Source organism: Nerophis lumbriciformis, linkage group LG11 (assembly GCF_033978685.3).
Source record: "Nerophis lumbriciformis linkage group LG11, RoL_Nlum_v2.1, whole genome shotgun sequence".
Taxonomy (NCBI): domain Eukaryota; kingdom Metazoa; phylum Chordata; class Actinopteri; order Syngnathiformes; family Syngnathidae; genus Nerophis; species Nerophis lumbriciformis.
Window position 1 is genome coordinate 46,178,328 of NC_084558.2, and position 27,500 is coordinate 46,205,827.

Below are 27,500 nucleotides of genomic sequence, written 5' to 3' on the forward strand. Positions count from 1 at the left end.
CATGCTGTCACCTATTAAAGGGCCACACACACACATACTCTACTCTCATAACACACAGTACAGTTAGTAGAACAACTGTGTTTTCATTACTGTGTATTTGATAGGTGCCATTGCCCCGGAACTGTATTGCATTGTACTTTGAAGTACAACAATGAGTAGATGAGTGTTATGTGTGTGTATAAGTGTAAATAAATGAACACTGAAATTCAAGTATTTCTTTTATTTATATATATAATAAAATAAATATATATATATATATATATATAGCTAGAATTCACTGAAAGTCAAGTATTTCATACATATATATATATATATATATATATATATATATATATATATATATATATATATATATATATATATATATATATATATATATATATATATATATATATATATATATATATATATGAATGAAATACTCCAGGAGGTGAATTCTAGCTGTAAATATACTCCTCCCCTCTTAACCACGCCCCCCACCCCAACCACACCACGCCCCCCACCTCCCGAAATCGGAGGTCTCAAGGTTGGCAAGTATGAGCTCCTCACATCCGCACATTGTTTACAATCATGGCCACCAGCAGCGAGAGCGATTCGGACCGAGAAAGCGACGATTTCCCCATTAATTTGAGCGAGGATGAAAGATTCGTGGATGAGGAAAGTGAGAGTGAAGGACTAGAGGGCAGTGGGAGCGATTCAAATAGGGAAGATGCTGTGAGAGGCGGGTGGGACCTGATATTCAGCTGGGAATGACTAAAACAGTAAATAAACACAAGACATATATATACTCTATTAGCCACAACACAACCAGGCTTATATTTAATATGCCACAAATTAATCTCGCATAACAAACACCGTCCATATAACCCGCCAATACAACTCAAACACCTGCACAACACACTCAATCCCACAGCCCAAAGTACCGTTCACCTCCCCAAAGTTCATACAGCACATATATTTCCCCAAAGTCCCCAAAGTTACGTACGTGACATGCACATAGTGGTACGCACGTACGGGCAAGCGATCAAATATTTGGAAGCCGCAGCTGCATGCGTACTCACGGTACCGCGTCTGCGCATCCAACTGAAAGTCCTCCTGGTAAGAGTCTCTGTTGTCCCGGTTCTCCACAGGCCAATGGTAAAGCTTGACTGTCATCTTTCGGGAATGTAAACAATGAAACACCGGCTGTGTTATCCGGCACAACAGTCAGGGGGTGCATTCTACGGCGGGGGTGCGTTATCCGGCACAACACCTGCCGCAATACACCGCTTTCCACCTACAGCTTTCTTCTTTGCTGTCTCCATTGTTCATTGAACAAATTGCAAAAGATTCACCAACACAGACGTCCAGAATACTGTGGAATTTTGCGATGAAAACAGACGACTTATGTAATACTTATATATCTGATATTACATTTTTTAAAGCATTTATCGGCCGATAATATCGGCAGTCCGATATTATCTATTAGTCCTGCACTTGCAATTGCTATTTTGTTAATAAATCAGGCCAATGACTATGAAATGTGATCAGCATTCACTTATATGACCCAATCCAAACAACCTTCCCTAGTCATGGTGCCAAAGAAAAAAAAAAGTCAACACACATGGCCGCACGAACGCAACCTGCTCACTGAACTTTGTGGATATTATAAAACACTTTCAGGCACCATAAAAAAAAAAATCTAGATTTTTAACCCATTTATGCCCATATGATTCCCGGGCGCGGCCACCGCTGCTGCTCACAGCTCCCCTCACCTCCCAGGGGGTGATCAAGGGTCGAATGCAGAGAATCATTTCGCCACACTTCGTGTGTGTGTGTGGCAATCATCCATCCATCCATCCATTTTCTTCCGCTTAGCTGAGGTCGGGTCGCGGGGGCAGCAGCCTAAGCAGGGAAACCCAGACTTCCCTCTCCCCAGCCACTTCGTCCAGCTCCTCCCGAGGGATCCCAAGGCGTTCTCAGGCCGAGAGAGATAGTCTTCCCAGTGTCCTGGGTCTTCCCTGTGGCCTCCTATCGGTCGGACGTGCCCTACCTAAACACCTCCCGAGGGAGGCGTTCGGGTGGCATCCTGACCAGATGCCGAACCACCTCATCTGTCTCCTCTCCATGTGGAGGAGCAGCAGCTTTACTTTGAGCTCCTCCCTCCTCACCCTATCTCTAAGGGAGAGCCCTGCCTCCCGGCGGAGGAAACTCATTTCGGCCGCTTGTACCTGTGATCTTGTCCTTTTGGTCATAACCCAAAGCTCATGACCATAGATGAGGATGGGAACGTAGATCGACCGGTAAAATGAGAGCTTTGCCTTCCGGCTCAGCTCCTTCTTCACCACAACGGATCGTTACAGCGTCCGCATTACTGAAGACGCCGCACCGATCCGCCTGTCAATCTCACGACACCTTCCCTAGTCATGGTGTAAAAAAAAAAAAAAAAAAGATTTCGGGGCGCGGCCACCGCTGCTGCTCACTGCTCCCCTCACCTCCCAGGGGGTGATCAAGGGTGATGGGTCAAATGCAGAGAATAATTTTGCCACACCTCGTGTGTGTGGCAATCATTGGTACTTAACTTTAAATCCATTACAATGCATGTTGGGAAAAATGCAAAACTCAACATTTTAGCTGCTTGATATTTCTGATTGTTTACAAAACTTTAAGGAGGTCGCCAGGAAAGTAAACAAGGTAGGAGTCAAACTTTCACATACTCTTAATATTCAGTTATACTATTTATATCCGTCCATCCATCCATTTTCTACCGCTTGTCCCTTTTGGGGTCGTGGGGGGTGCTGTAGCCTGTCACAGCTGCATTCGAGTGGTAGGCGGGGTACACCCTGGACAAGTCGCCACCTCATCGCAGGGCCAACACAGATAGACAGACAACATTCACACTCACATTCACACACTAGGGCCAATTTTAGTGTTGCCAATCAACCTATCCCCAGGTGCATGTCTTTGGAGGTGGGAGGAAGCCGGAGTACCCGGAGGGAACCCACGCAGTCACGGGGAGGACATGCAAACTCCACACAGAAAGATCCCAGGATTGAACTCAGGACCTTCGTTTTGTGAGGCACATGCACTAACCCCTGTTCCCCACAGTGCTGCCCTATTTATATCTATTATATTAATGAAATATATGTGCACATATATATGTGTATATATATTGAAATATTTGACCCCCCGGTCAAATATTTTTAGCACAGTGCGGCCCCTAAGTAAAAAAAAAAGAAAGTTAGGACACCCTTGTTTTGAAGTATGAGTCCTGGCTAAGTAGTACTTCTTAAAATGTCCACACGATGGCGACATTTCCTTAAAAAATCTCACATTTACACATATGAACCAATTTTCAGTTTCCAATTAGCATGAGATGTAACAACTGATACACATAATTCAATTTTCTCAGGATTTCTGCGAACAATTAAAAATTGATTTTGCGAAACTTAAGGCCTTGAAAGGCTCTAAAGAGCATTAAATGTGATGTCCAGATGCATTAAAACATTTCATACGATTGTAGGCCTGGGCTGATGAATGAACATGAACTTGATGACTTTGCCGGTGTTCTGTCAATATGAGCTACCTAACGCTAGACTTAGACTTCCTTTATTGTCATTCAAATTGGAACTTTACAGTACAGATAAGGATGACATTTTGTTGCATTAGCTCATTGTAGTGCAGGATAAAAGAGCAAAGGGGTGCAGAGTGTTTGCATTTACAAAAGAAGGTGCGGATAAAAATAAATTACTGTACAGATAAATATATTGCACTTTTGCATTGACCAATCTAAGTCTATGAGCATGGTCTGTTGAAGCCTACTTGGATGGGAGGCGAAACGTCTTCTTAGACAAACCAAACAGTCCAGTTGAGATCGATTGAATTCCCTGCGAATTATTTGACAGTACAATTACATGAACAGAGTGAAGCCTCTTGTCAGTCATCCACAATCTTTGTTTCGGTATGAGCAGGCGGGATGCTAGTTTTCACACACAGAACACACGGACATCGTCTCGATGCGTCGTGACTAGGGATGCATTTATCGGTCGATAATATCGGCAGTCCGATATTATCGGCCGATAAATGCTTTAAAATGTAATATCGGAAATGATCGGTTTCAAAATTATCGGTATCGGTTTCAAAAAGTAAAATGTATGACTTTTTAAAACGTCGCTGTGTACACGGACGTAGGGAGAAGTACAGAGCGCCAATAAACCTTAAAGGCACTGCCTTTGCGTGCCGGCCCAGTCACATAATATCTACGGCTTTTCACACACACAAGTGAATGCAAGGCATACTTGGTCAACAGCCATACAGGTCACACTGAGGGTGGCCGTATAAACAATTGTAACACTGTTACAAATATGCGCCACACTGTGAACCCACACCAAACAAGAATGACAAACACATTTCGGGAGAACATCCGCACCGTAACACAACATAAACACAACAGAACAAATACCCAGAACCCCTTGCAGCACTAACTCTTCCGGGACGCTACAATATAAACCCCCCGCTACCCCCCCAAACTCAACCTCCTTATGCTCTCTCAGGGAGAGCATGTCCCAAATTCCAAGCTGCTGTTTTGAAGCATGTTAAACAAAATAATGCACTTTGTGACTTCAATAATAAATATGGCAGTGCCATGTTGGCATTTTTTTTCCCATAACTTGAGTTGATTTATTTTGGAAAACCTTGTTACATTGTTTAATGCATCATAACAAAATTAGGCATAATAATGTAACTGTATATATCGGTATCGGTTGATATCGGAATCGGTAATTAAGAGTTGGACAATATCGGATATCGGCAAAAAAGCCATTATCGGACGTCTCTAATTACAAATATCCATGAGTAGGAATATTTCCTCTTCAAACTGAATGAGCAACATGCCATGATTGCATTGGCAACAAAAAAACAACAAAACAAACCACCCAACCCAGTTCTTCCAATTGGGATAAAAACTGCACTTCAAGATGTTCAATATTAATTGAAGTGCATTTTTTTGCAAACAGATTGAGATTGCATTTTATTTGTGTTTGTTTACTACTTAGGACGATTAAGTTACTGACCTTCCAATTACAACGGTAAAAATACAGTAATGAAAACATATTTTTTTTGCGTTTGAAGGGATTACTTACATTGTTATTAATGATTACATTAGTGCTTAATTTGGCCACAGTAAATGTAAACTGTTTAACTATTTAACAATATCATTGTCAAATGTTTACAATTGCGTCTATGCAGACAAACAAATAGCTCATTAGAGAGCCGTTAGCGGACATTTATTTACCTTGTCAACCAAATAACAATTACTTTGTCATTCTCTTTGTTGCTCTTGGAAACGCATCCTTAATCGCATTTGCTAAAGACCTAAGTCGATAACGCCCGGGAAATAATGGCCCCTTAATGACAGTCCTGGGGATTGCGTCGTCCGCTTCCCTTGCACAAATGTGACTTCCCGTTTGCACGGCAGCTTCAAAAGCTTTTAGACTGCCGACCTAAATGTTGCTAAAAAGGGAATGAGTGAACAAAAGTAAGGCTGAGGTGTCTAAATACCGAAATGTATTTTTTGCCGAGCTGGCACATTGTCAGTGTTATTCATAGAACTCACCAAGGTTGAATAGTTTTATTTTGATTTCATCATCATACTTTTCACATCAACAAGCTTAGTCACTGACATGATCTCAACACGCTTTTTTTTTAACTAGTTCTCATTTATGTCCTGTTTGTTCTCACCTTGCCCTCCGTGACCCGGCACAATAGAGTTTTGGAGTTTATTACATGTTGCTTCATTTCCTCACATGATGTTACCGAGCCCCCCCCCCCCCCCCTTGCTTCATCTTGCAGTTTCAACACTTCCCTTTCCATCCTCCGCTCACTTTTCATTTTATTTTGCATGACCACGGTGTACAGTTTGAAGGGACACGTGTTTAGATGTCAACCTAAAGCAAACTTGATTAGCTTTAAGGGCAAAATTTGCCATGCAGTTCATTATTGCGTATTTAAACGGTACACAAGAGAAGAATCCAATTACCAGACTGTCAGCGCTAAACAAACACGTGGCCCTTTGTCAGCGTTCATAACACAAATCAAACACGGAGACAGACAAACGGTTTGGAAATTCTGCGCAACCTTTAAAAGTATTCCTCCCACAGGAAAGCATGGTGTAGAAATGAACCTGTTCCAGGGTAAAACTGATGCTGTCATAAAACCTTTTGTTACGTGAATGTTTTCCGCCATGTTTTATCATTTCTCAGTTGTGTTGCCGACTAATTGGCTGTCTCCAAATCGCTATGTGTGTGTTTTTTTAGGCACTGGGAGGCCATCAAGAAGTGGGACGAGGCCATTCAGCTGACTCCAGACAACCCACTGCTCTACGAGATGAAGGCTCAGGTGTGCTTTTATTTTATTTTTTTTACTCCGGGCCACTCCAGGCTAAACTGGAGCAGGATTTTTTATTGAAATGTAAAAAATGTTGTACCTTATTTTCCGGATTATAAGGCGCACTGCTGACGAGCGGGTCTAGTCAGGTCTATTTTCATACAAAAGGCGCATTAAAGGGGAACATTATCACAATTTCCAAAGGGTTAAAACCATTAAAAATCAGTTCCCAGTGGCTTATTTTATTTTTCAAAGTTTTTTTCAAAATTTTACTCATCACGCTTGCTTATGCTACATACAGTACAGTTAAGTGAGTATTCCTTGTCTTTTTGCCTATGCGAAGTGTTAGCGTTTGCTTCGAGTGCGATCGGCACATTTTTCCTCTGGCTTGTTTTCAGTTTTTGGTAGAGATGTCCGATAATTGCGTTAAAATGTAATATCGGAAATTATCGACATCGTTTTTTTTTATTATCAGTATCGTTTTTTGTTTTTGTTTTTGTTTTTTATTAAATCAACATAAAAAACACAAGATACACTTACAATTAGTACAACAACCCAAAAAAACTCCCTCCCCCACTCATTCACACAAAAGGGTTGTTTCTTTCTGTTATTAAAGGGGAACATTATCACAATTTCAGAATGGTTAAAACCCTTAAAAATCAGTTCCCAGTGGCTTATTTTATTTTTCGAAGTTTTTTTCAAAATTTTACCCATCACGCAATATCCCTAAAAAAAAAACTTCAAAGTGCCTGATTTTAACCATCGTTATATACACCCGTCCATTTTCCTGTGACGTCACATAGTGATGCCAACACAAACAAACATGGCGCATAGAACAGCAAGCTATAGCGACATTAGCTCGGATTCAGACTCGGATTTCAGCGGCTTAAGCGATTCAACAGATGACGCATGTATTGAAACGGATGGTTGTAGTGTGGAGGCAGGTAGCGAAAACGAAATTGAAGAAGAAACTGAAGCTATTGAGCCATATCGGTTTGAACCGTATGCAAGCGAAACCGACGAAAACGACACGACAGCCAGCGACACGGGAGAAAGCGAGGACGAATTCGGCGATCGCCTTCTAACCAACGATTGGTATGTGTTTGTTTGGCATTAAAGGAAACTAACAACTATGAACTAGGTTTACAGCATATGAAATACATTTGGCAACAACATGCACTTTGAGAGTGCAGACAGCCCAATTTCCATCAATTAATATATTCTGTAGACATACCCTCATCCGCTCTCTTTTCCTGAAAGCTGATCTGTCCAGTTTTTGAGTTGATGTCAGCAGGCCAGGGAAGCTAGGGTCGATATTCTTCTCTTGATCATCTTCGGTGGCATAAGGGACGGTGTGAGCCAAGACATCCAGGGGGTTTAGCTCGCTCGTCTGCGGGAACAAACTGCCGCCATTGCTTGCCGTGCTACCGAGGTCCTTTGTCCCTGAATTTCTCACACACTCCGGCAGATTCAATGGGGGTCTGGCGGCAGATTTCTTTGACTTTATCGTTGGAAATGCATCTGCTTTGAGTGTCGCAGGATATCCACACATTCTTGCCATCTCTGTCGTAGCATAGCTTTCGTCGGTAAAGTGTGCGGAACAAACGTCCAATTTCTTGCCACTTTCGCATCTTAGGGCCACTGGTGCAACTTGAATCCATCCCTGTTCGTGTTGTTACACCCTCCGACAACACACCGATGAGGCATGATGTCTCCAAGGTACGGAAAACAGTCGAAAAAACGGAAAATAACAGAGCTGATTTGACTCTGTGTTTGAGAAAATGGCGGATTGCTTCCCGATGTGACGTCACGTTGTGACGTCATCGCTCCGAGAGCGAATAATAGAAAGGCGTTTAATTCGCCAAAATTCACCCATTTAGAGTTCGGAAATCGGTTAAAAAAATATATGGTCTTTTTTCTGCAACATCAAGGTATATATTGAAGCTAACATAGGTCTGGTGATAATGTTCCCCTTTAAAGGTATTATAGTTTTTTTCAAAATGTAAAACACTAAAATAACATGTAATGGTTGTTCTTTGGTCAATATGTTGCATAGATGATGTTTTACAGATCATCTTCAAGCCGCTTTCTGACAGTCGCGTCAGGATGCGCCGTTTTGTGGGCGGTCTTATTTACGTGGCTCACCTTCGACAGCGTCTTCTCCTCGTCATCTTTGTTGTAGTGGTGTAGCGTGCAAGCACGGGAGTGGAAGAAGTGTCAAAAGATGGAGCTAACTGTTTTGATGACATTCAGACTTTACTTCAATCAATAACGGAGCAGCACCTCCTCATCCAGAAACAACAACAACGCTGGAAATGTGTACCGTTAAAAACAAATAAGCTGGGGTTTATATTGTAGCGTCCCGGAAGAGTTAGTGCTGCAAGGGGTTCTGGGTATTTGTTCTGTTGTGTTACGGTGCGGATGTTCTCCCGAAATGTGTTTGTCATTCTTGTTTGGTGTGGGTTCACAGTGTGGCGCATATTTGTAACAGTGTTCAAGTTGTTTATACGGCCACCCTCAGTGTGACCTGTATGGCTGTTGACCAAGTATGGCTTGCATTCACTTGTGTGTGTGAAACGCCGTAGATATTGTGTGATTGGGCCGGCACGCAAAGGCAGTGCCTTTAAAGGTTTATTGGCGCTCTGTACTTCTTCCTACGTCCGTGTACCACTCCGTACAGCGGCGTTTTAAAGTCATATATTTTACTTTATTAATCAATCCAATCCAATCCACTTTATTTATAAAGCACATTTAAACAACAAGAATGTTTCCAAAGTGCTGCACACTATTATATTAAAAACAATATTATGCTCCACCAATGACTGAATAAAAACAAAAATAAATATAAAAACAATATAAAAATAAAAATGATTAAAAACAATTTTGAAGGGTAAAACCAATTAAAACAGTAAATAGAAATCAAAATTTATAAAAAAAAAACTAAAAAACTTCCCGTGCACATGTGTTTATATTGTGACTTAATCACAGTGCCACGCGTCCACAGGTGCTGACCATCCTCCAAGAGGTCTTCCCCGCCGTCAAGGCGGCAGAGACTGCAGCGAAATTGCGGCCACTGTGGTGGGAGGGCTGGCAGACTCTAGGCCGGGCCCAGCTGAGTCTCGGCGAGGTGGACCTGGTGAGTGACCGATGACATGAAGGTGTTTTAATGCAGCAAGTTTTATTACAATAACACCGCCATTTATTTGTGATACGGTAAACATATTTGTTTCTGACTAGTGACGTCAGAAACTAGTCGGAAAGTACCTTGTCAAAATCACCCCAAACTTGTCCCATTTGTTTGTGATGCAGATTTTTTTTTGTCTAACTATCATTGTCTTTATGTTATTAACATGTTTTTTATTAATAACCAACCCCATTGTTTTGTTTTGTTTGGTTTTGTATTTTGTAGTTATATTTATATGGTAATTATTATTCTGTGACAGTAAATTGTTTGCTTGTTTTCTTATTGATGCTTTTTTTTGTTTCTGTATTGTGTAGTTATAATTATATGCTTTTACATGTAATTGTATTGAGCTTGTGGACCCCAGGAAGACTAGTGGGTTTGTTGTGGCAACCAGCTAATGGGGATCCTTAATAAAAACCTAATCAAAATCAAATCCATAACAAAAATACTGTAACAGTTTGACGAACATTTTTTGCAGCACATACCAGGGGACAAGTTAAGTTTGGGGGAGATTTTGATAGGGTGGTGGGGGCTGGATGAGGTCACGAGTCAGAAAATGTATTTTAGAATACTGTAACTTGAAAATAGCAACGGCACAGGTATTTTTTTTACCGCAAAAACAAAAATGTTTATGTAGCACAAACAAATAGCATTGTTTTTTTGATATTTGCAACGGTAAGGGGGGGCCAACGTCACACAGGTAGTTTTATAGGCTACTTAAAACAAATGTGCAGCCTACTGGGACAGGTGTTTTGCGATCGGTGAGGAATGGGATTTGAGTGGGCGGGGTTTCGTAGAGATAGAAGCACATACTTGCCAACATTGAGACCTCCGAATTCGGGAGGTGGGGGGTGGGGGTATATATTTTCAAGTATTTCTTGTATATATATTAGGGGTGTAACGGTACACAAAAATGTAGGTTCGGTACGTACCTCGGTTTAGAGGTCACGGTTCGGTTCATTTTCGGTACAGTAAGAAAACAACAAAATATAAATTTTTGGGTTATTTATTTACTAAATTTGCAAAATCTTCCACCAAAAATATTTTTCTTAGTGGAATATTTAATGTGAAGTAATCCGAACCTTGGATAGGTCAGTAATTCATAATAACATTGATTTTGATTCAATATTATGTTTTGAGCAACGTCAGTTTGAAGGAAAAAAAAACAGCTTTGTTTTATTAGTCAACATTGCAACTTTTTCTAAATTACATTTCACCTTTTAAGCTTTTCTATTTCACTTTTGGTATGTTTTTGTTTATTTTAATAGTATTTTTAGAATGTGCCGTGGGCCTTTAAAACATTAGCTGTGGGCCGCACACTTTTGACACCCCTGCTATAAATAATAAAAAATTAAATCTGATAAATCTATGGATAAAAAGCAGAGCATGGCGACGCATGCACGTTTATCATAACTCTCTCGCTGTCTCTGTCTCTGCCCCTCCCTCACGAATGCTGCTGCGCACAATTTGTTTTGTTTTTAACCCCTTCTTAACCCTGAATGTACATTGAAAATACATGCAACCCTAACTCAAAATGCCGGACATTCGAGGCATTTAAGAAACTCCGACCTGACAGCTCCGCAAAAGAGGACATGTCCGGTGAAAAGAGGACGTATGGTCAGTCTATCGTAGCCCGTTAGCTGCTAGAATGCCGTGTGTTGTGCCTCGGTGTGCATTGTTTACACAACGTATGTTACGCTACTTAATATGTCCGTGTGGAAACTCGTTCGGTACACCACCGAACCGACACCCCCGTACCGAAACGGTTCGATACAAACCGTTACACCCCTCATAAATACACATATATATATATATATATATATATATATATATATATATATATATATATATATATATATATATATGTATATGTATATGTATGTGTGGGAAAAAAATCACAAGACTATTTAATCTCTACAGGCCTGTTTCATGAGGGGGGGGTTCCCTCAATCATCAGGAGACTTTAATGGGAGCATTCACATACCATGGTTTATATAGGGCACAGAGTGGGTGGGTACAGGCTGGCGTAGGGGCGTGGTGATTGGCTCATGTGTTACCTAGGAGGTGTTTCCGTCTGTATATATATATATATATATAAATAATCCATTCATGAATGAGTATATCCGTTTGGCCACCGTGTTCAATGGAGAAGTCTGATCTACAAAATGTGCAGGCAGCATACCCCTTCCCCTTCGAGCTGTCCTGGATGAACTGAAATAATTTTTTTCCAATCATTTTGGAACTTGCAAGCGTACTTCTTCTTCTTACTCGTCGTCGCCATGTCTCTTCTTCGTTCTTCTGCTTCGTCTCTGTTGTGTTTTTGGACATTACTACTTGCCGTAGTTTTGAAGCAACGCATGACGGTAATCCGGATGTTGTGTGTCAGTGTATTAACGTGCCGGCTGGAATAAACACACGCTGAGAAATCGCTCCGTGCCTGCCTACTTTATGGGTTATAGATAAACCTGTGGATAACGGAGACATATACAGTTGTGTTCAAAATAATAGCAGTCCCACATCACTAGCAAGATAAATCACTGTTTTTTTTTTAGAATTTCAACTTTTACACTGCAAGTAAGTTTCTAGAATGTTTAGTAAAGGTATAGAAAACCAACAGGCATGACGTGCATGCTGCTAATTCTGTGAAACTGAATAATTTACTGAAAGGGGCGTGTTCAAAAAAATAGCAGTGCGTAGTTCAATTAGTGAGATCATTGATTATGTGAAAAAAAGGTGTTAAACAAGTGGCCCTTATTTAAGGATAAAGGCAACTGACGCTGCATATGCTGGCTGTGCATTTGTCCTTGAAAAACAGAGTAAAATGGGTCGTTCTAGATACTGTTCAGAAGAAGAGCGTTCTTTAATTAAGAATGTAATAAAAGAGGGGGAAACCTATAAAGAAGTGCAGAAAATGATAGGCTGTTCAGCTAAAATGATATCAAACGCTTTAAAATGGCAGCCAAAACCAAAAAGGCGAGGAAGAAATAGAAAAAGGACTATTGGAATGGATGGGAGAATAACCAAAATGGCAAAGGCTCAGCCAATGATCAGCTCTAGGAGGATCAAAGAAGATCTAAGATGGCCTGTGAGTACTGTAACAATCAGAACACGTCTATGTGAAGCCAAGCTACCAGCAAGAAGCCCCCGCAAAGTCCCATTGTTAAAAAAAAGACGTGTGCTGAAGTGGTTACCATTTGCCGAATAACACATTGACTGGCCTAAAAAGAAATGGCGTAATATTTTGTGACTGATGAGAGTAAGATTGTTCTTCTTGGGTCTAAGGGCCACAGACGTCCTGCAAACACTGAATTCAAGCCCCAGTACACAGTGAAGACGGTGAAGCATGGTGGTGCAAGCATCATGATATGGGGATGTTTCTCGTACTATAGTGTTGGTCCTATTCATCGTGTACCAGGGATCATGGATCAGTTTGAGTACATCAGAATACTGGAAGAAGTCATGCTGAAGAGGAAATGCCCTTGAAATGGGTGTTTCAACAAGACAATGACCCCAAACACACCAGCAAGCGAGCAAAATCATGGTTCCAGACAAACAGAATACAAGTAATGGAGAGGCCAGCACAATCCCCGAACCTTAATCCCATTGAAAACTTGTGGGCTGACATAAAAAATGCTGTTCATGAGGCAAAACCAAGAAATGCAGAGGAATTGTGAAACGTAGTACAATTGTCCTGGGCTGCAACACCTGTTGACCAGTGCCAGAAGTTGGTGGACTCCATGTGCCACAGATGTGAAGCAGTTATCAGAAACCGTGGGTATGCAACTAAATTGTAAGCCTTTCTTAGTTTATACAGTACATTTTTTTTACAGTTTTGTAAAGAAAGATGTCAACACTGCTATTTTTTTGTTATATATTTCTTGACTTTCTGTAAAATATTGTCAAATTAAATGACTCTTTTCTAATTTTCTGGCTTTGAAATAGAATGTGCAGTGTCCCCAATGCATTTGTGTTCATTAAAATACAATTTATTTGAAGAATTTTGAGGTTTACTCACCTTTTTAAACACACTGCTATTACTATGAACATAACTGTATAATAGTCTCCTATTCAGGTGAGAGAGGACGCTAAAAGCAGTGCCTTTAAGGCACGCCCCCAATATTGTTGTCCAGGTGGAAATCGGGAGAAAGGTTGCCCCGGGAGATTTTCGGGAGGGGCACTGAAATTCTGGAGTCTCCCGGGAAAATCGGGAGGGTTGGCAAGTATGTAGAAGCATGATGCAATACTCTCAAAGACAGTGGTTCTCAACCTTTTTTTTAGTGATGTACCCCCTGTGAATTTTTTTTTAAATTCAAGTACCCCCTAATCAGAGCAAAGCATTTTTGGTTGAAAAAAAGAGATAAAGAAGTAAAATACAGCAATATGTCATCCGTTTCTGATTCATTAAATTGTATAACAGTGCAAAATATTGCTCATTTGTAGTGGTCTTTCGTTTCATATGCGCATTCACCGAACCCTTCTTTAGTGAAAAATAAAATGTTTTTTTTTTCAAATTCAAGACAAAGTTATATGTTTTTGGTAACACTTTAGTATGGGGAACATATTCTAAGTAACAAAAACTTAATTTAGAGTTTCTTTGGACACTAGGGGAACATATTCTAAGTAACAAAGACTTAATTTAGAGTTTCTTTGGACACTAGGGGAACATATTCTAAGTAACAAAGACTTAATTTAGAGTTATTTGGTTAGGGTTAGGGTTAGAGGGTTAGGGTTATAATAAGGCCATGCCGAATAAGGCATTAATAAGTACTTAATAATGACTAGTTAAGAGCCAATATGTTACTAATTTGCATGTTTATAAGCAACTAATTAATGGTGAATATGTTCCCCATACTAAAGTGTTACCATGTTTTTTTACTGGTGCACAAAATGAACCGTGCATGAACATCACCTTGTTCAAAGAACAAAACCAACACAGTGCATAAACTCTCAACAAATTACACACCTGCAAATCAGTCTGACTTCTGCTGTTGCCGTATCCGTAATACGCCGATAGGGAGAAGTTTTTATTTACACGATGAGTCGGGTGTGTCTTGACCTCCGCCGAACCCCTAGGGTTCGATCGAACCCAGGTTAAGAACCACTGTTCTGTAGGTACCAGCCGAATTACGTCGGTACTACCGGGTACCAAAGCACGTAAAAACAAACGGTGCCATATTTTGATACGTTTTGTTGCCGTTGAAACGAGCACTCGGAGCGGACTCGGCCTAAATATGGCAAGGAAATGTTGCAATTTGAATGACAACAAAGCAAGCATGCCTACTCGAAAGCTCTCAAAAGTAAAGTAAGGCTCCACTTTTCAAAATGCTTTAGCTCGGGAAAATCGGGAGGGTTGGCAAGTATGTAGAAGCATGATGCAATACTCTCAAAGACAGTGGTTCTCAACCTTTTTTCAGTGATGTACCCCCTGTGAATTTTTTTTAAATTCAAGTACCCCCTAATCAGAGCAAAGCATTTTTGGTTGGAAAAAAAGAGATAAAGAAGTAAAATACAGCACTATGTCATCCGTTTCTGATTCATTAAATTGTATAACAGTGCAAAATATTGCTCATTTGTAGTGGTCTTTCTTGAACTATTTGGAAAAAAAGATATAAAAATAACTAAAAACTTGTTGAAAAATAAACAAGTGATTCAATTATAAATAAAGATTTCTACACATAGAAGTAATCATCAACTTAAAGTGCCCTCTTTGGGGATTGTAATAGAGATCCATCTGGATTCATAAACTTAATTCTAAACATTTCTTCACAAAAAAAGAAATCTTTAACATCAACGGGACGGCGTGGCGCAGTGGAAGAATGGCCGTGCGCGACCCGAGGGTCCCTGGTTCAATCCCCACCTAGTACCAACCTCGTCATGTCCGTTGTGTCCTGAGCAAGACACTTCACCCTTGCTCCTGATGGGTGCTGGTTAGCGCCTTGCATGGCAGCTCCCTCCATCAGTGTGTGAATGTGTGTGTGAATGGGTAAATGTGGAAGTAGTGTCAAAGCGCTTTGAGTACCTTGAAGGTAGAAAAGCGCTATACAAGTACAACCCATTTATCATTTATTTATAATATTTATGGAACATGTCCACAAAAAATCTATCCGTCAACACTGAATATTACATTGTTGCATTGTAATGAATGGAATAGCCTACTTGATTTGATGTTCAGTTTATGCACTTACATTCATATTTTGTTGAAGTATTATTCAATAAATATATTTATAAAGGATTTTTGAATTTTTGCTATTTTTAGAATATTTAAAAAAAATCTCACGTACCCCTTGGCATACCTTCAAGTACCCCCATTTGAGAACCACTGCTCAAAGACATGTACTCTTTTACAGCATTGATTGATACTTTTAAATATACATTCATGTATTTCTATTTTGCTTTTGTTTAATCTTCATATTTAGTTTGAGTTTTCTACTTCATTTGTTCTATTCATTATTATAATACATACATGAATAAAACATGCATATTTTAGCACATTTGTTATAGTGGTGTAAAGTAGTGCCATGTTTCTAATACGTGGCTGACTGTGGAAATACGTTCATTAAAAATAAAGTATTGTTTTGAGTTATGTATCGAGCTCTTTGGGAATGTTTTGTTCTCATATGAAGTCCATAAATCATTTGTTGTGTGCCTTTTTAGTTTAAACGAGCTGTCAAGATCTGTCGCTTACGACTGTTTACCGCAAACATCCCACACCCAGTAGTGGCGGAACATGTCGCTACCCGCATGTTTGTATGCGCAAGAGGCAGAGAGCGAGAACAGTGTGTCCGAAAGTTACACCACCAAAGGGAAATGGTATCACAATACCGCTCGGGTTCTCGTGTTCTGGTTGCTGTGTGAGAGCCCCCAGCAACAATAGGACGACTTGAAAGTTCTCTGCGACGCAAACAAAGTCAAACGGAGACACGCCTCTACGTACAATGAAGCTTGGGGGAAGAGGGGTGGGGGGGGATCTATTTTTAGCCAGGCTTGTCTCGTCGAGTTTGAGCGTTTATTCGGCATCAACATGTCGGAGTCGAGTCTGAGTGAATGGAATCATTCTTCTCTTTAATCTCTGCGTGTCTGAGTTGTTTCAACGTTTTTGTCTATGCTGTAAACCATCATTCCTAATATTTACACTGTATTTATCAGCATGTATAACAACAGTTCAATATATGGCTCAAGATGGCTTCTCTAACAGTCCCAAAATGGTCTGGTTTTCATTGCAGCATTTCAAGCAAGAAAGCTATGGGTTATTTTATGACCAACACTAGGGATGTGTACCGTATTCAGTACTTCTAGTCCAGTGGTTCTTAACCTTATTGGAGGTACCGAACCCCACCGGTTTCATATGCGCATTCACCGAACCCTTCTTTAATGAAAAATAAAATGTTTTTTTTTCAAATTCAAGACAAAGTTATATGTTTTTGGTAACACTTTAGTATGGGGAACATATTCTAAGTAACAAAGACTTACCGGTAATTTAGAGTTTTTTTGACACTAGGGCAGGGGTCGGCAACCCGCGGCTCCGGAGCCGCATGCGGCTCTTTGATCACTCTGATGCGGCTCAGCAGCTTACTTGCCGAACCCCCCGATTTTCCCGTGAGACTTCCGGAATTCAGTGACTCTCGCAGAAAACTCCCGGGATTAATATTCACCGATTTTCACCCTTACATCTATAATAAGGGCGTGCATTAATAGTGTGCCAGCCCAACCACTTGTTATACAGTATGCATCTTCTGCTTGCACACGTACGTGACAGCAATGCATACTTGGTCAACAGCCACACAGGTCACACTGACGGTGACCATATAAAACAACTTTAACACTCTTACTAATAATGCGCCACACTGTGAACCCACACCAAACAAGAATGACAAACACATTTCGGGAGAACATCTGCACCGTAACACAACATAAACACAACAGGACAAATACCCAGAATCCCATGCAGCCCTGACTCTTCCGGGCTACATTATACACCCCTGCTACCACCAAACCCCGCCCCCACCCCAACCCTGCTCCCTCACACATCAACCGCCCCCCCTCTCTGTGCGTCGGTTGAGGTGGGCGGGGTGTATAATGTATCCCGGAAGAGTTAGGGCTGCATGGGATTCTGGGGATGTGTTCTGTTGTGTTTATGTTGTGTTACGGTGCAGATGTTCTCCCAAAATGTGTTTGTCATTCTTGTTTGGTGTGGGTTCACAGTGTGGCGCATTATTAGTAAGAGTGTTAAAGTTTTTTTTATACCGCCACCGTCAGTGTAACCTATGTGGTTGTTGACCAAGTATGCCTTGCTGTCACTTACCGAGCAAGCGGTAACCCACACAACGTGTGACTGATCAGGCACGCTGGTTGTAGTGGGTGCTATATGCTGTACCATTTCGGCATGCATGACGCTGACAATCGGCATTCATATAAAACCCGCGTGCCGCACCAGCATTCAAATTCCTTATTAAGGTGTGGGCAGCGTGTCTGAGACCCCTGGTTAATACATAGCACAAAGTTAAAAAAAAAACTTTGTATGCAGTGTTATTTCATTTTAAATTTCAACAAATTTTTGCGACTCCCATTGTTTTCTATAATTTGTGAAACTGATCAAAGTGGCTCTTTGACTGGTAAAGGTTGCCGACCCCTGCACTAGGGGAACATATTCTAAGTAACAAAGACTTAATTTAGAGTTATTTGGTTAGGGTTAGGGTTAGAGGGTTAGGGTTATAATAAGGCCATGCCTAATAAGGCATTAATAAGTACTTAATAATGACTAGTTAAGAGTCAATATGTTACTAATTTGCATGTTAATAAGCAACTAATTAATGCTGAATATGTTCCCCATACTAAAGTGTTACCATGTTTAATTACTGGTGCACAAAATGAACCGTACATGAAAATCACCTTGTTCAAAGAACAAAACCAACACAGTGCATAAACTCACAACAAATTACCATACTTGCCAACCCTCCCGGATTTTCCGGGAGACTCCCGAAATTCAGCGCCTCTCCCGAAAACCTCCCGGGACAAATTTTCTCCTGAAAATCTCCCGAAATTCAGGCGGACCTGGAAGCCACGCCCCCTCCAGGTCCGCATGGAGCAATGTTGTTGTAATATATTGAGTTGGAGGCAATAACCAGGCGAGGGGATGAAGTACGTCTCTTTACTGTAGACTTCAGAACAGACTCACACACTTGACGTCAGGTGCGCAACACCACGTAAATCGTTGGCCAACCAAAAAGTAACCCCAGTACGCTATAGCCAACATTCACCAGGAGATGGCAACAGACAAACATAGATCACTCTATTAAATTCCTCCCCTTTTAGAGTTGAAGAAGTTACTCAAAAGAAATAAACAACCCAACCAAAAAATGCAGCAGCTCAATTAAAAAACTGTACTTAAGCCACATTCTTTTTTTTTTTTAGTACTGAACTCTTAACCCTCATTTGTAAACAATAACATGCTTATTATACAAACAGTATTTGTACATCTTTAACACAGATTTTTATACTGTCTTCAGAGATTCAGTTTTTTTGGTGGTACTCGAAACCTTTCTGGGTACATGCGGATCACTGGTGGGGTTTTTGTTGTGGGTGATCTGGGTTCTGATGATGGCAACTCAGCAGTCCATGAATCTGGTTCAATGATGACACTAGTTTGTGTCTGACTCACTGATGGTCCTGGTGATGGAACTGAAACAGCACTGTCCAGTTGTACTGATGGCACATTTTCTGCAACTGGTGGAGACTAGATAACTGGCAGTCTGTCCATGTTTTCTCGCCATGGTAACATGTGATCCACATGCACTGTGCGCTGTCACTGTCCCTGTATGTATGTATATATATATATACAGGTAAAAGCCAGTAAATATTTATATTTTGAAAAACTTGATTTATTTCAGTAATTGCATTCAAAAGATGTAACTTGTACATTATATTTATTCATTGCACACAGACTGATGCATTCAAATGTTTATTTCATTTAATTTTGATGATTTGAAGTGGCAACAAATGAAAATCCAAAATTCCGTGTGTCACAAAATTAGAATATTTCTTAAGGCTAATACAAAAAAGGGATTTTTAGAAATGTTGGCCAACTGAAAAGTATGAAAATGAAAAATATGAGCATGTACAATACTCAATACTTGGTTGGAGCTCCTTTTGCCTCAATTACTGCGTTAATGCGGCGTGGCATGGAGTCGATGAGTTTCTGGCACTGCTCAGGTGTTATGAGAGCCCAGGTTGCTCTGATAGTGGCCTTCAACTCTTCTGCGTTTTTGGGTCTGGCATTCTGCATCTTCCTTTTCACAATACCCCACAGATTTTCTATGGGGCTAAGGTCAGGGGAGTTGGCGGGCCAATTTAGAACAGAAATACCATGGTCCGTAAACCAGGCACGGGTAGATTTTGCGCTGTGTTCAGGCGCCAAGTCCTGTTGGAACTTGAAATCTCCATCTCCATAGAGCAGGTCAGCAGCAGGAAGCATGAAGTGCTCTAAAACTTGCTGGTAGACGGCTGCGTTGACCCTGGATCTCAGGAAACAGAGTGGACCGACACCAGCAGATGACATGGCACCCCAAACCATCACTGATGGTGGAAACTTTACACTAGACTTCAGGCAACGTGGATCCTGTGCCTCTCCTGTCCTCCTCCAGACTCTGGGACCTCGATTTCCAAAGGAAATGCAAAATTTGCATGGTTGGGTGATATATATATATATATATATTTTTTTTTTTTATTTTTTTTTTGCATAATATTGCGAAACAAAACGCCAGATAATGTCTTACCTTATACACACACCATAATACTACTCCTATGTTGAAGCACAGTACAATCCATCAAGTGGTGTGGCTTCATAGCTTACCAAAGTCGTACTAAAACATTTTGATAGATATTTGAGAACCTTGTGTGTGTGTGTGTGTGTGTGTGTGTGTGTGTGTGTGTGTGTGTGTGTGTGTGTGTGTGTGTGTGTGTGTGTGTGTGTGTGTGTGTGTGTGTGTGTGTGTGTGTGTGTGTGTGTGTGTGTGTATATATATATATATATATATATATATATATAAGGGTGTAACGGTACGTGTATTTGTATTGAACCGGACGAGTTTCCACACGGACATATTAAATGATAAATGGGTTATACTTGTATAGCGCTGTTCTACCTTCAAGGTACTCAAAGCGCTTTGACAGTATTTTCACATTCACCCATTCACACACACATTCACACACTGATGGAGGGAGCTGCCATGCAAGGCGCTAACCAGCAGCCATCAGGAGCAAGGGGTGAAGTGTCTTGCCCAAGGACACAACGGACGTGACTAGGATGGTAGAAGGTGGGGATTGAACCCCAGTAACCAGCAACCCTCCGATTGCTGGGATGCTTTGTGGTTGTCCGCAACCATGAATTTCTAGTTTATGAAATGTCTTCTAAATGAGACGTTTCATGAGACAAACGGATACGTTTCTGACCAAGAAGATCAAAAGTGCTGCATGAAGACTTTCTAACATTTTCACGTACGCCGCAACTCCCTGCACCTTGAAGCCCATTTATCTCGTGTGAGCTCCATCCTCCATGCCGAGAAAGCACGTAAGGCTGATTGTACTCCATTATTAGGGCCTGCATGGCCCATTGCATAAGGACTCCCAAAGGGAGTCCTTATGCAATGGGACATAAGGACCTATTGTATTTGTAAGGTTTTATTATTAGGACCCGCATGGCCCATTGTATAAGGACTCCCAAAGGGAGTCCTTATACAATGGGACATAAGGACCTATTGAATTTGTAAGGTTTTATTATTCTTTTTCTTTTTTCTTTATTCTTCCGCCGCCTCTTTGAGCACTAATTTGACCCACTTAACATGCTTCAAAACTCACCATATTTGACCCACCCATCAGGACCTGCGAAAATGGTCTTTTAATAAAAAAACCGAACCCCAAAACTCAAAATTGCGCTCTAGCGCCCCCTAGGAAAAAAAACAAACTAGACTGCCTATATCTCCCACTAGGAAGATCGGAGAGACATGAAACAAAAACCTCTATGTAGGTCTGACTTACACCTAGATTTCATAATTGTACATCCTCGGGCTAATATCAACAGGAAGTTGGCAATTCCCCCTTCAAGACAAAAAAGTACTAAAAACAGTAACTTTTGCCTCTTTGAGCTGTAATTTGACCCCCTTAACACGCTTCATAACTCACCAAACTGAACGCACACATCAGGACTGGCAAAAATTGCGATCTAATAAAAAATCTAACCCCTAATCTCAAAATTGCGCTGTAGCGCAATTTTTGAATAAACGCAGAAAAACCTGCCCCTCGGAAGAAAAAAATGACAAAACTGCCTGTAACTCCCACTGGGAAGGTCGGAGAGACATGAAACACAAACCTCTATGTAGGTCTCATTTAGACCTACATGTCATAAATTGACAACCTTCAGTAAAAATCAACAGAAAGTTGTCAATTCCCTCTTCAAAACAAAAGTTTTGTAAAAACCGGTCACCTTTTTTCAAACATTATCTCCTCCGAGCGCGTTTGTCGTGTCGGTATCAAACTAACACAGGAGAGAGATTGAACCCTTCTGATTAAAAGTTGACCAAAGAGTTTTGATTACTGCTCCGGTTTGGATTTTATGTGCCGTCAAAGTCGGTCCCGTCCATCGCTGCTTGCAGCTTTAATTGTATTTGTTGTTGTGTCTGATGAAACCTTCATTCTCATTGATCATCTTTGCTTCTAGCTAGTAGTTATTTGTAATCTGCCTGCCCTTCACTTTCCCCCTCTTGGTGATTTTGACCATTAAGTCACTGTTTCCTCCCTAAGGCTAACACGAAGAGTGTGTGTTGTGTTGGTGCAGGCACTGAGGTCCTTCCAGGTGGCCGTCCACCTATGTCCGTCTGAGCGTGCCTTGTGGCAGGAGGACCTGGCGTGGGCACGGGCCCTGCACAAACAGAACGCCGTCGCCAAGGAGAAGATCCGACGAGAAGAGGAGGCAAAGCAGCAGCTCCTCAACGCCCCGGAGCTCCGTCAGGACTTTGACTTTGAGTCCAACGAGGTCCTGGACGCCTGCGTGGCCGTGGCCGAGCGGCAGGCGCGCTACGAGGAGCTGAAGAGGACCGCCGTGGTGGTAGACGCCGAGGGGAACGTTCAAAACGTGCTGGCGTCCGGCGAGGGGGGATCCGGAGACTTAACGCAAGTCCCCTCGCAGGAACAATATGTCAAAGCGAGAATCTGATGGAGCTCAGTCAGGCGTCAGTGTGTCACCGCTTCGTCAAGACATAAAAACATAATCGGAGGCAACCGTCAGATTCTGCAAATGCTTCACATGCGCCCGATAATGGTTTGGATTTCCCAATAGTGAACACGCAGCACATTAGGTACGCCTGCTGCACCGTTGATCGAGATCCATCGCAAGCTTCGACAAAGGCCGGATTCTTATTTTGTTTGTCAACACATTAGAAAACATTGCAGGTGAAAATGACTGCAAAGCACAATAACAAGCATGTTGTTCATGTCTTTCTCAGTTTGTGGTCATATTGTTCACCATTAATGTTGGTAACGCTCATCTGTAGTAGACATGTTTTGCAAAGTAGTGTAAACCTGAGCCTCGTTACATGTGAAATAAATCCAACAAAAACAAAACACTCCTTTATAACTTTTTCTGATTTGTAATGTTTACCGTGTATTCATCTAATTACAAACCCCGTTTCCATATGAGTTGGGAAATTGTGTTAGATGTAAATAAAATACAATGATTTGCAAATCCTTTTCAACCCATATTCAGTTGAATATGCTACAAAGACAACATATTTGATGTCTTTGTTTTTTGCAAATAATCATTAACTTTAGAATTTGATGCCAGCAACACGTGACAAAGAAGTTGGGAAAGGTGGCAATAAATACTGATAAAGTTGAGGAATGCTCATCAAACACTTATTTGGAACATCCCACAGGTGAACAGGCAAATTGGGAACAGGTGGGTGCCATGATTGGGTATAAAAGTAGATTCCATGAAATGCTCAGTCATTCACAAGCAAGGGTTGAGCGAGGGTCACCACTTTGTCAACAAATGTGTGAGCAAATTTTTGAACAGTTTAAGAAAAACCTTTCTCAACCAGCTATTGCAAGGAATGTAGGGATTTCACCATCTATGGTCCGTAATATCATCAAAGGGTTCAGAGAATCTGGAGAAACCACTGCACGTAAGCGGCTAAGCCCGTGACCTTCCATTCCTTTAGGCTGTACTGCATCACCAAGCGACATCAGTGTGTAAAGGATATCACCACATGGGCTCAGGAACACTTCAGAAACCCACTGTCAGTAACGACAGTTGGTCGCTACATCTGTAAGTGCAAGTTAAAACTCTCCTATGCAAGGCGAAAACCGTTTATCAACAACACCCAGAAACGCCGTCGGCTTCGCTGGGCCTGAGCTCATCTAAGATGGACTGATACAAAGTGGAAAAGTGTTCTGTGGTCTGACGAGTCCACATTTCAAATTGTTTTTAGAAACTGTGGACGTCGTGTCCTCCGGACCAAAGAGGAAAAGAACCATCCGGATTGTTCTAGGCGCAAAGTTGAAAAGCCAGCATGTGTGATGGTAAGGGGGTGTATTAGTGCCCAAGACATGGGTAACTTACACATCTGTGAAGGCGCCATTAATGCTGAAAGGTACATACAGGTTTTGGAGCAACATATGTTGCCTTCCAAGCAACGTAACCATGGACGCCCCTGCTTATTTCAGCAAGACAATGCCAAGCCACGTGTTACATCAACGTGGGTTTATAGTAAAAGATTTCGGGTACTAGACTGGCCTGCCTGTAGTCCAGACCTGTCTCCCATTGAAAATGTGTGGCGTATTATGAAGCCTAAAATACCACAATGGAGACCCCCGGACTGTTGAACAACTTAAGCTGTACATCAAGCAAGAATGGGAAAGAATTCCACCTGAGAAGCTTCAAAAATGTGTCTTCTCAGTTCCCAAACGTTTACTGAGTGTTGTTAAAAGGAAAGGCCATGTAACTCAGTGGTGAACATGCCCTTTCCCAACTACTTTGGCACGTGTTGCAGCCATGAAATTCTAAGATTTCACCATCTAAGGTCCGTAATATAATCAAAAGGTTCAGAGAATTTGTAGAAATCACTGCACGTAAGCGATGATATTACGGACCTTCGATCCCTCAGGCGGTACTGCATCAAAAAGCCACATAATTGTGTAAAGGATATCACCACATGGGATCAGGAACACTTCAGAAACCCACTGTCAGTAACTACAGTTGGTCGCTACATCTGTAAGTGCAAGTTAAAACTCTACTATGCAAAGCCAAAGCCATTTATCAACAACACCCAGAAACGCCATCGAAGATGGACTGATGCGAAGTGGAAAAGTGTTCTGTAGTCTGACGAGTCCACTTTGCAAATTGTTTTTGGAAACTGTGGACGTCGTGTCCTCCGGAACAAAGAGGAAAAGAACCATCCGGACTGTTATAGGCGCCAAGTTCCAAAGCCACAGTGGTAAAAATGCCCCTGTGCCAACTTTCTTGCAATGTGTTGCTACTTAAATTCTTAGTGATTATTTGCAACAACAAAAAACTACATTAAGTATCTTGTCTTTGCAGTCTATTCAATTGAATATAAGTTTGAAAAGGATTTGCAAATCATTGTATTCTGTTTTTTTTTTTTTGAATGACACAACATGCCAACTTCACTGGTTTTAGGTTTTGTACTCGTCTCGAACGGGTGTCTCAAAATGTACTTCCCATACTTGCCAACCTTGAGACCTCCGATTTCGGGAGGTGGGGGCGTGGTCGGGGGTGGGGCGGGGCGTGGTTAAGAGGGGAGGAGTATATTGACAGCTAGAATTCACCAAGTCAAGTATTTCATACATATATGTATATATATATATTAGAGATGCGCGGATAGGCAATTATTTCATCCGCAACCGCGTCAGAAAGTCGTCAACCATCCGCAATCCACCCGATCTAACATTTGATCAGAACCGCATCCGCCCGCACCCGCCCGTTATTATATATCTAATATAGACGATGCAAGGCATTAGTGAGGTTATAAAGCTTTTGCCTGTTAAAGAAAGGAGACTGATCCAATGCAGTACAGACATTCGCGTGCCACGCTGTCACGACCCAGACGCACACCAGTGCGCAATCATATGGGAGCCGCGCTGAGCGCACCTCCAAGCGCGTCTCGCTGCCGGCGACGGCCGGGTATATGGGCCCGACGCTCCAGCGCCATCCATTTTCAGGGCTAGTTGATTCGGCAGGTGGGTTGTTACACACTCCTTAGCGGGTTCCAACTTCCATGGCCACCGTCCTAGCTGCTGTCTATATCAACCAGGGTGAGCCCCACCCCTTTCGTGAGCGCACTGCGCGCGGAGTGACCCCTGTTACGCGCCCCCGGCAACAGGGGTGGCGGGCAGGTAAGCTGCGCGGGCGGAGCGCGCGGAGTGACCCCTGTTATGAGCCCCCGGCCACGGGGGTGGCGGGCAGGTAAGCTGCTTACCTGCTGCGCGTGACGCCGGCCGCGGCGAAGGCGGACGAGGCGGGGTGTCGGTGCGGTGGTGACCCTGGACTTGCGTCGGGCCCTTCTCGCGGATCGCCTCAGCTACGGCTCCCGGTGGGGCCCTCTCGGGGGAAGGGGCCTCGGTCCCGGACCCCGGCGAGGCGTCCCTTCTCCGCTCCGTAAAAGTGTCCATCTCTTTTCTTTTTTTTTCTTCTGTTGTGGCATATGCTGCAGGTGCCTGCTCGATTTGCGTATGTGGGTAACAACATTTAACTATGTATATATATTTCCGAATTGGTTTAACTGCCACCCGCCTGAATCTATTTAAAATCTAATTTTTTTCTATTTCAACCACCCGACCCGACCCGACCCGCGAATAAAATCTAATTTTTTTTTATTTCATCCGTCCGATCCGCGCACTCCGCGGTTGTGCCCGCAAACCGCGCATCTCTAATATATATATATATATATATATATATATATATATATATATATATATATATATATATATATATATATTTATCTACATCCTGAAAATATGCAAACAAACTGTTTAGATAATTGATACTTCAAACTTGCATAAATAAATATTAAGGAATGTAACATAACTTGGCTTCTGAGAGCTTCAAAATGTAATGAATAAAATGCTAAAGTTGTTGATAAACAAGCAATTATTTTAATAATTAAATATGGTCATTTTAAATGAATTATTATGATAATTTAAAATCAATTATTTCAAATGTGTTTATTTTAATGTATAATTCTATGGCTGGATGTAATAAGGAGTCACGAAAAAATGCAAATAAAAATACAATTAATTTTGATGTTTTTAGCAAAATATAGTAAAAATGTATTTAGTTTTTTTTTTTTTTAATTCATCCATCCATCCATTCTCTACCGCCTATTCCCTTTGGGGTCGCGGGGGGCGCTGGAGCCTATCTCAGCTACAATCGGGCGGAAGGCGGGGTACACCCTGGACAAGTCGCCACCTCAAATATATTTATTTTTAGGTAAGATAAACATAATAATACAATTTATCTCTAGTCTGGATGATTTAGTTCTTGTCACCCTGTTGTCCTCCCGTCATTAAAAAAGGCTGTCCTCACTCAGGTCCGCATGGAGCTGGAGGGGGCGTGACTTCCAGCTCCGGCTGAAAATCGGGAGATTTTCGGGAGAATATTTGTTCCGGGAGGTTTTCGGGAGAGGCGCTGAATTTCGGGAGTCTCCCGGAAAATTCGGGAGGGTTGGCAAGTATGGTACTTCCAATAATTAATCCTTAGCCCACACACACACACACACACACATTTAAACTCTAAAGCAAGTTGATGCCAGTTTCTCATCCCACACACACAAACACAAATACCGTACACACAACATGTATTATCATGCAAAACAGTCGCCCGGTAAGATAAACTGACAGCAAATCATATTTTAAGAGTATAAATACAATAGTGCGTGATGTGCAA

At 41.6% G+C, this 27,500-nt stretch overlaps 1 protein-coding gene across 1 annotated transcript in view; it reads left to right on the forward strand.

Annotated features, from left to right (window-relative positions):
• Nucleotides 1-23,161, forward strand: part of ttc33 (tetratricopeptide repeat domain 33) — a 24,560-nt gene extending 1,399 nt beyond the window's left edge. The window contains exons 3-5 of the mRNA XM_061966082.1: nt 6,294-6,375; nt 9,368-9,499; nt 22,377-23,161. Of these exons, the coding sequence (XP_061822066.1) occupies nt 6,294-6,375; nt 9,368-9,499; nt 22,377-22,754 (592 nt within the window). The 3' untranslated portion in view covers nt 22,755-23,161. The remainder of the gene's footprint in view (nt 1-6,293; nt 6,376-9,367; nt 9,500-22,376) is intronic.
• Nucleotides 23,162-27,500: the final 4,339 nt, after the last annotated feature.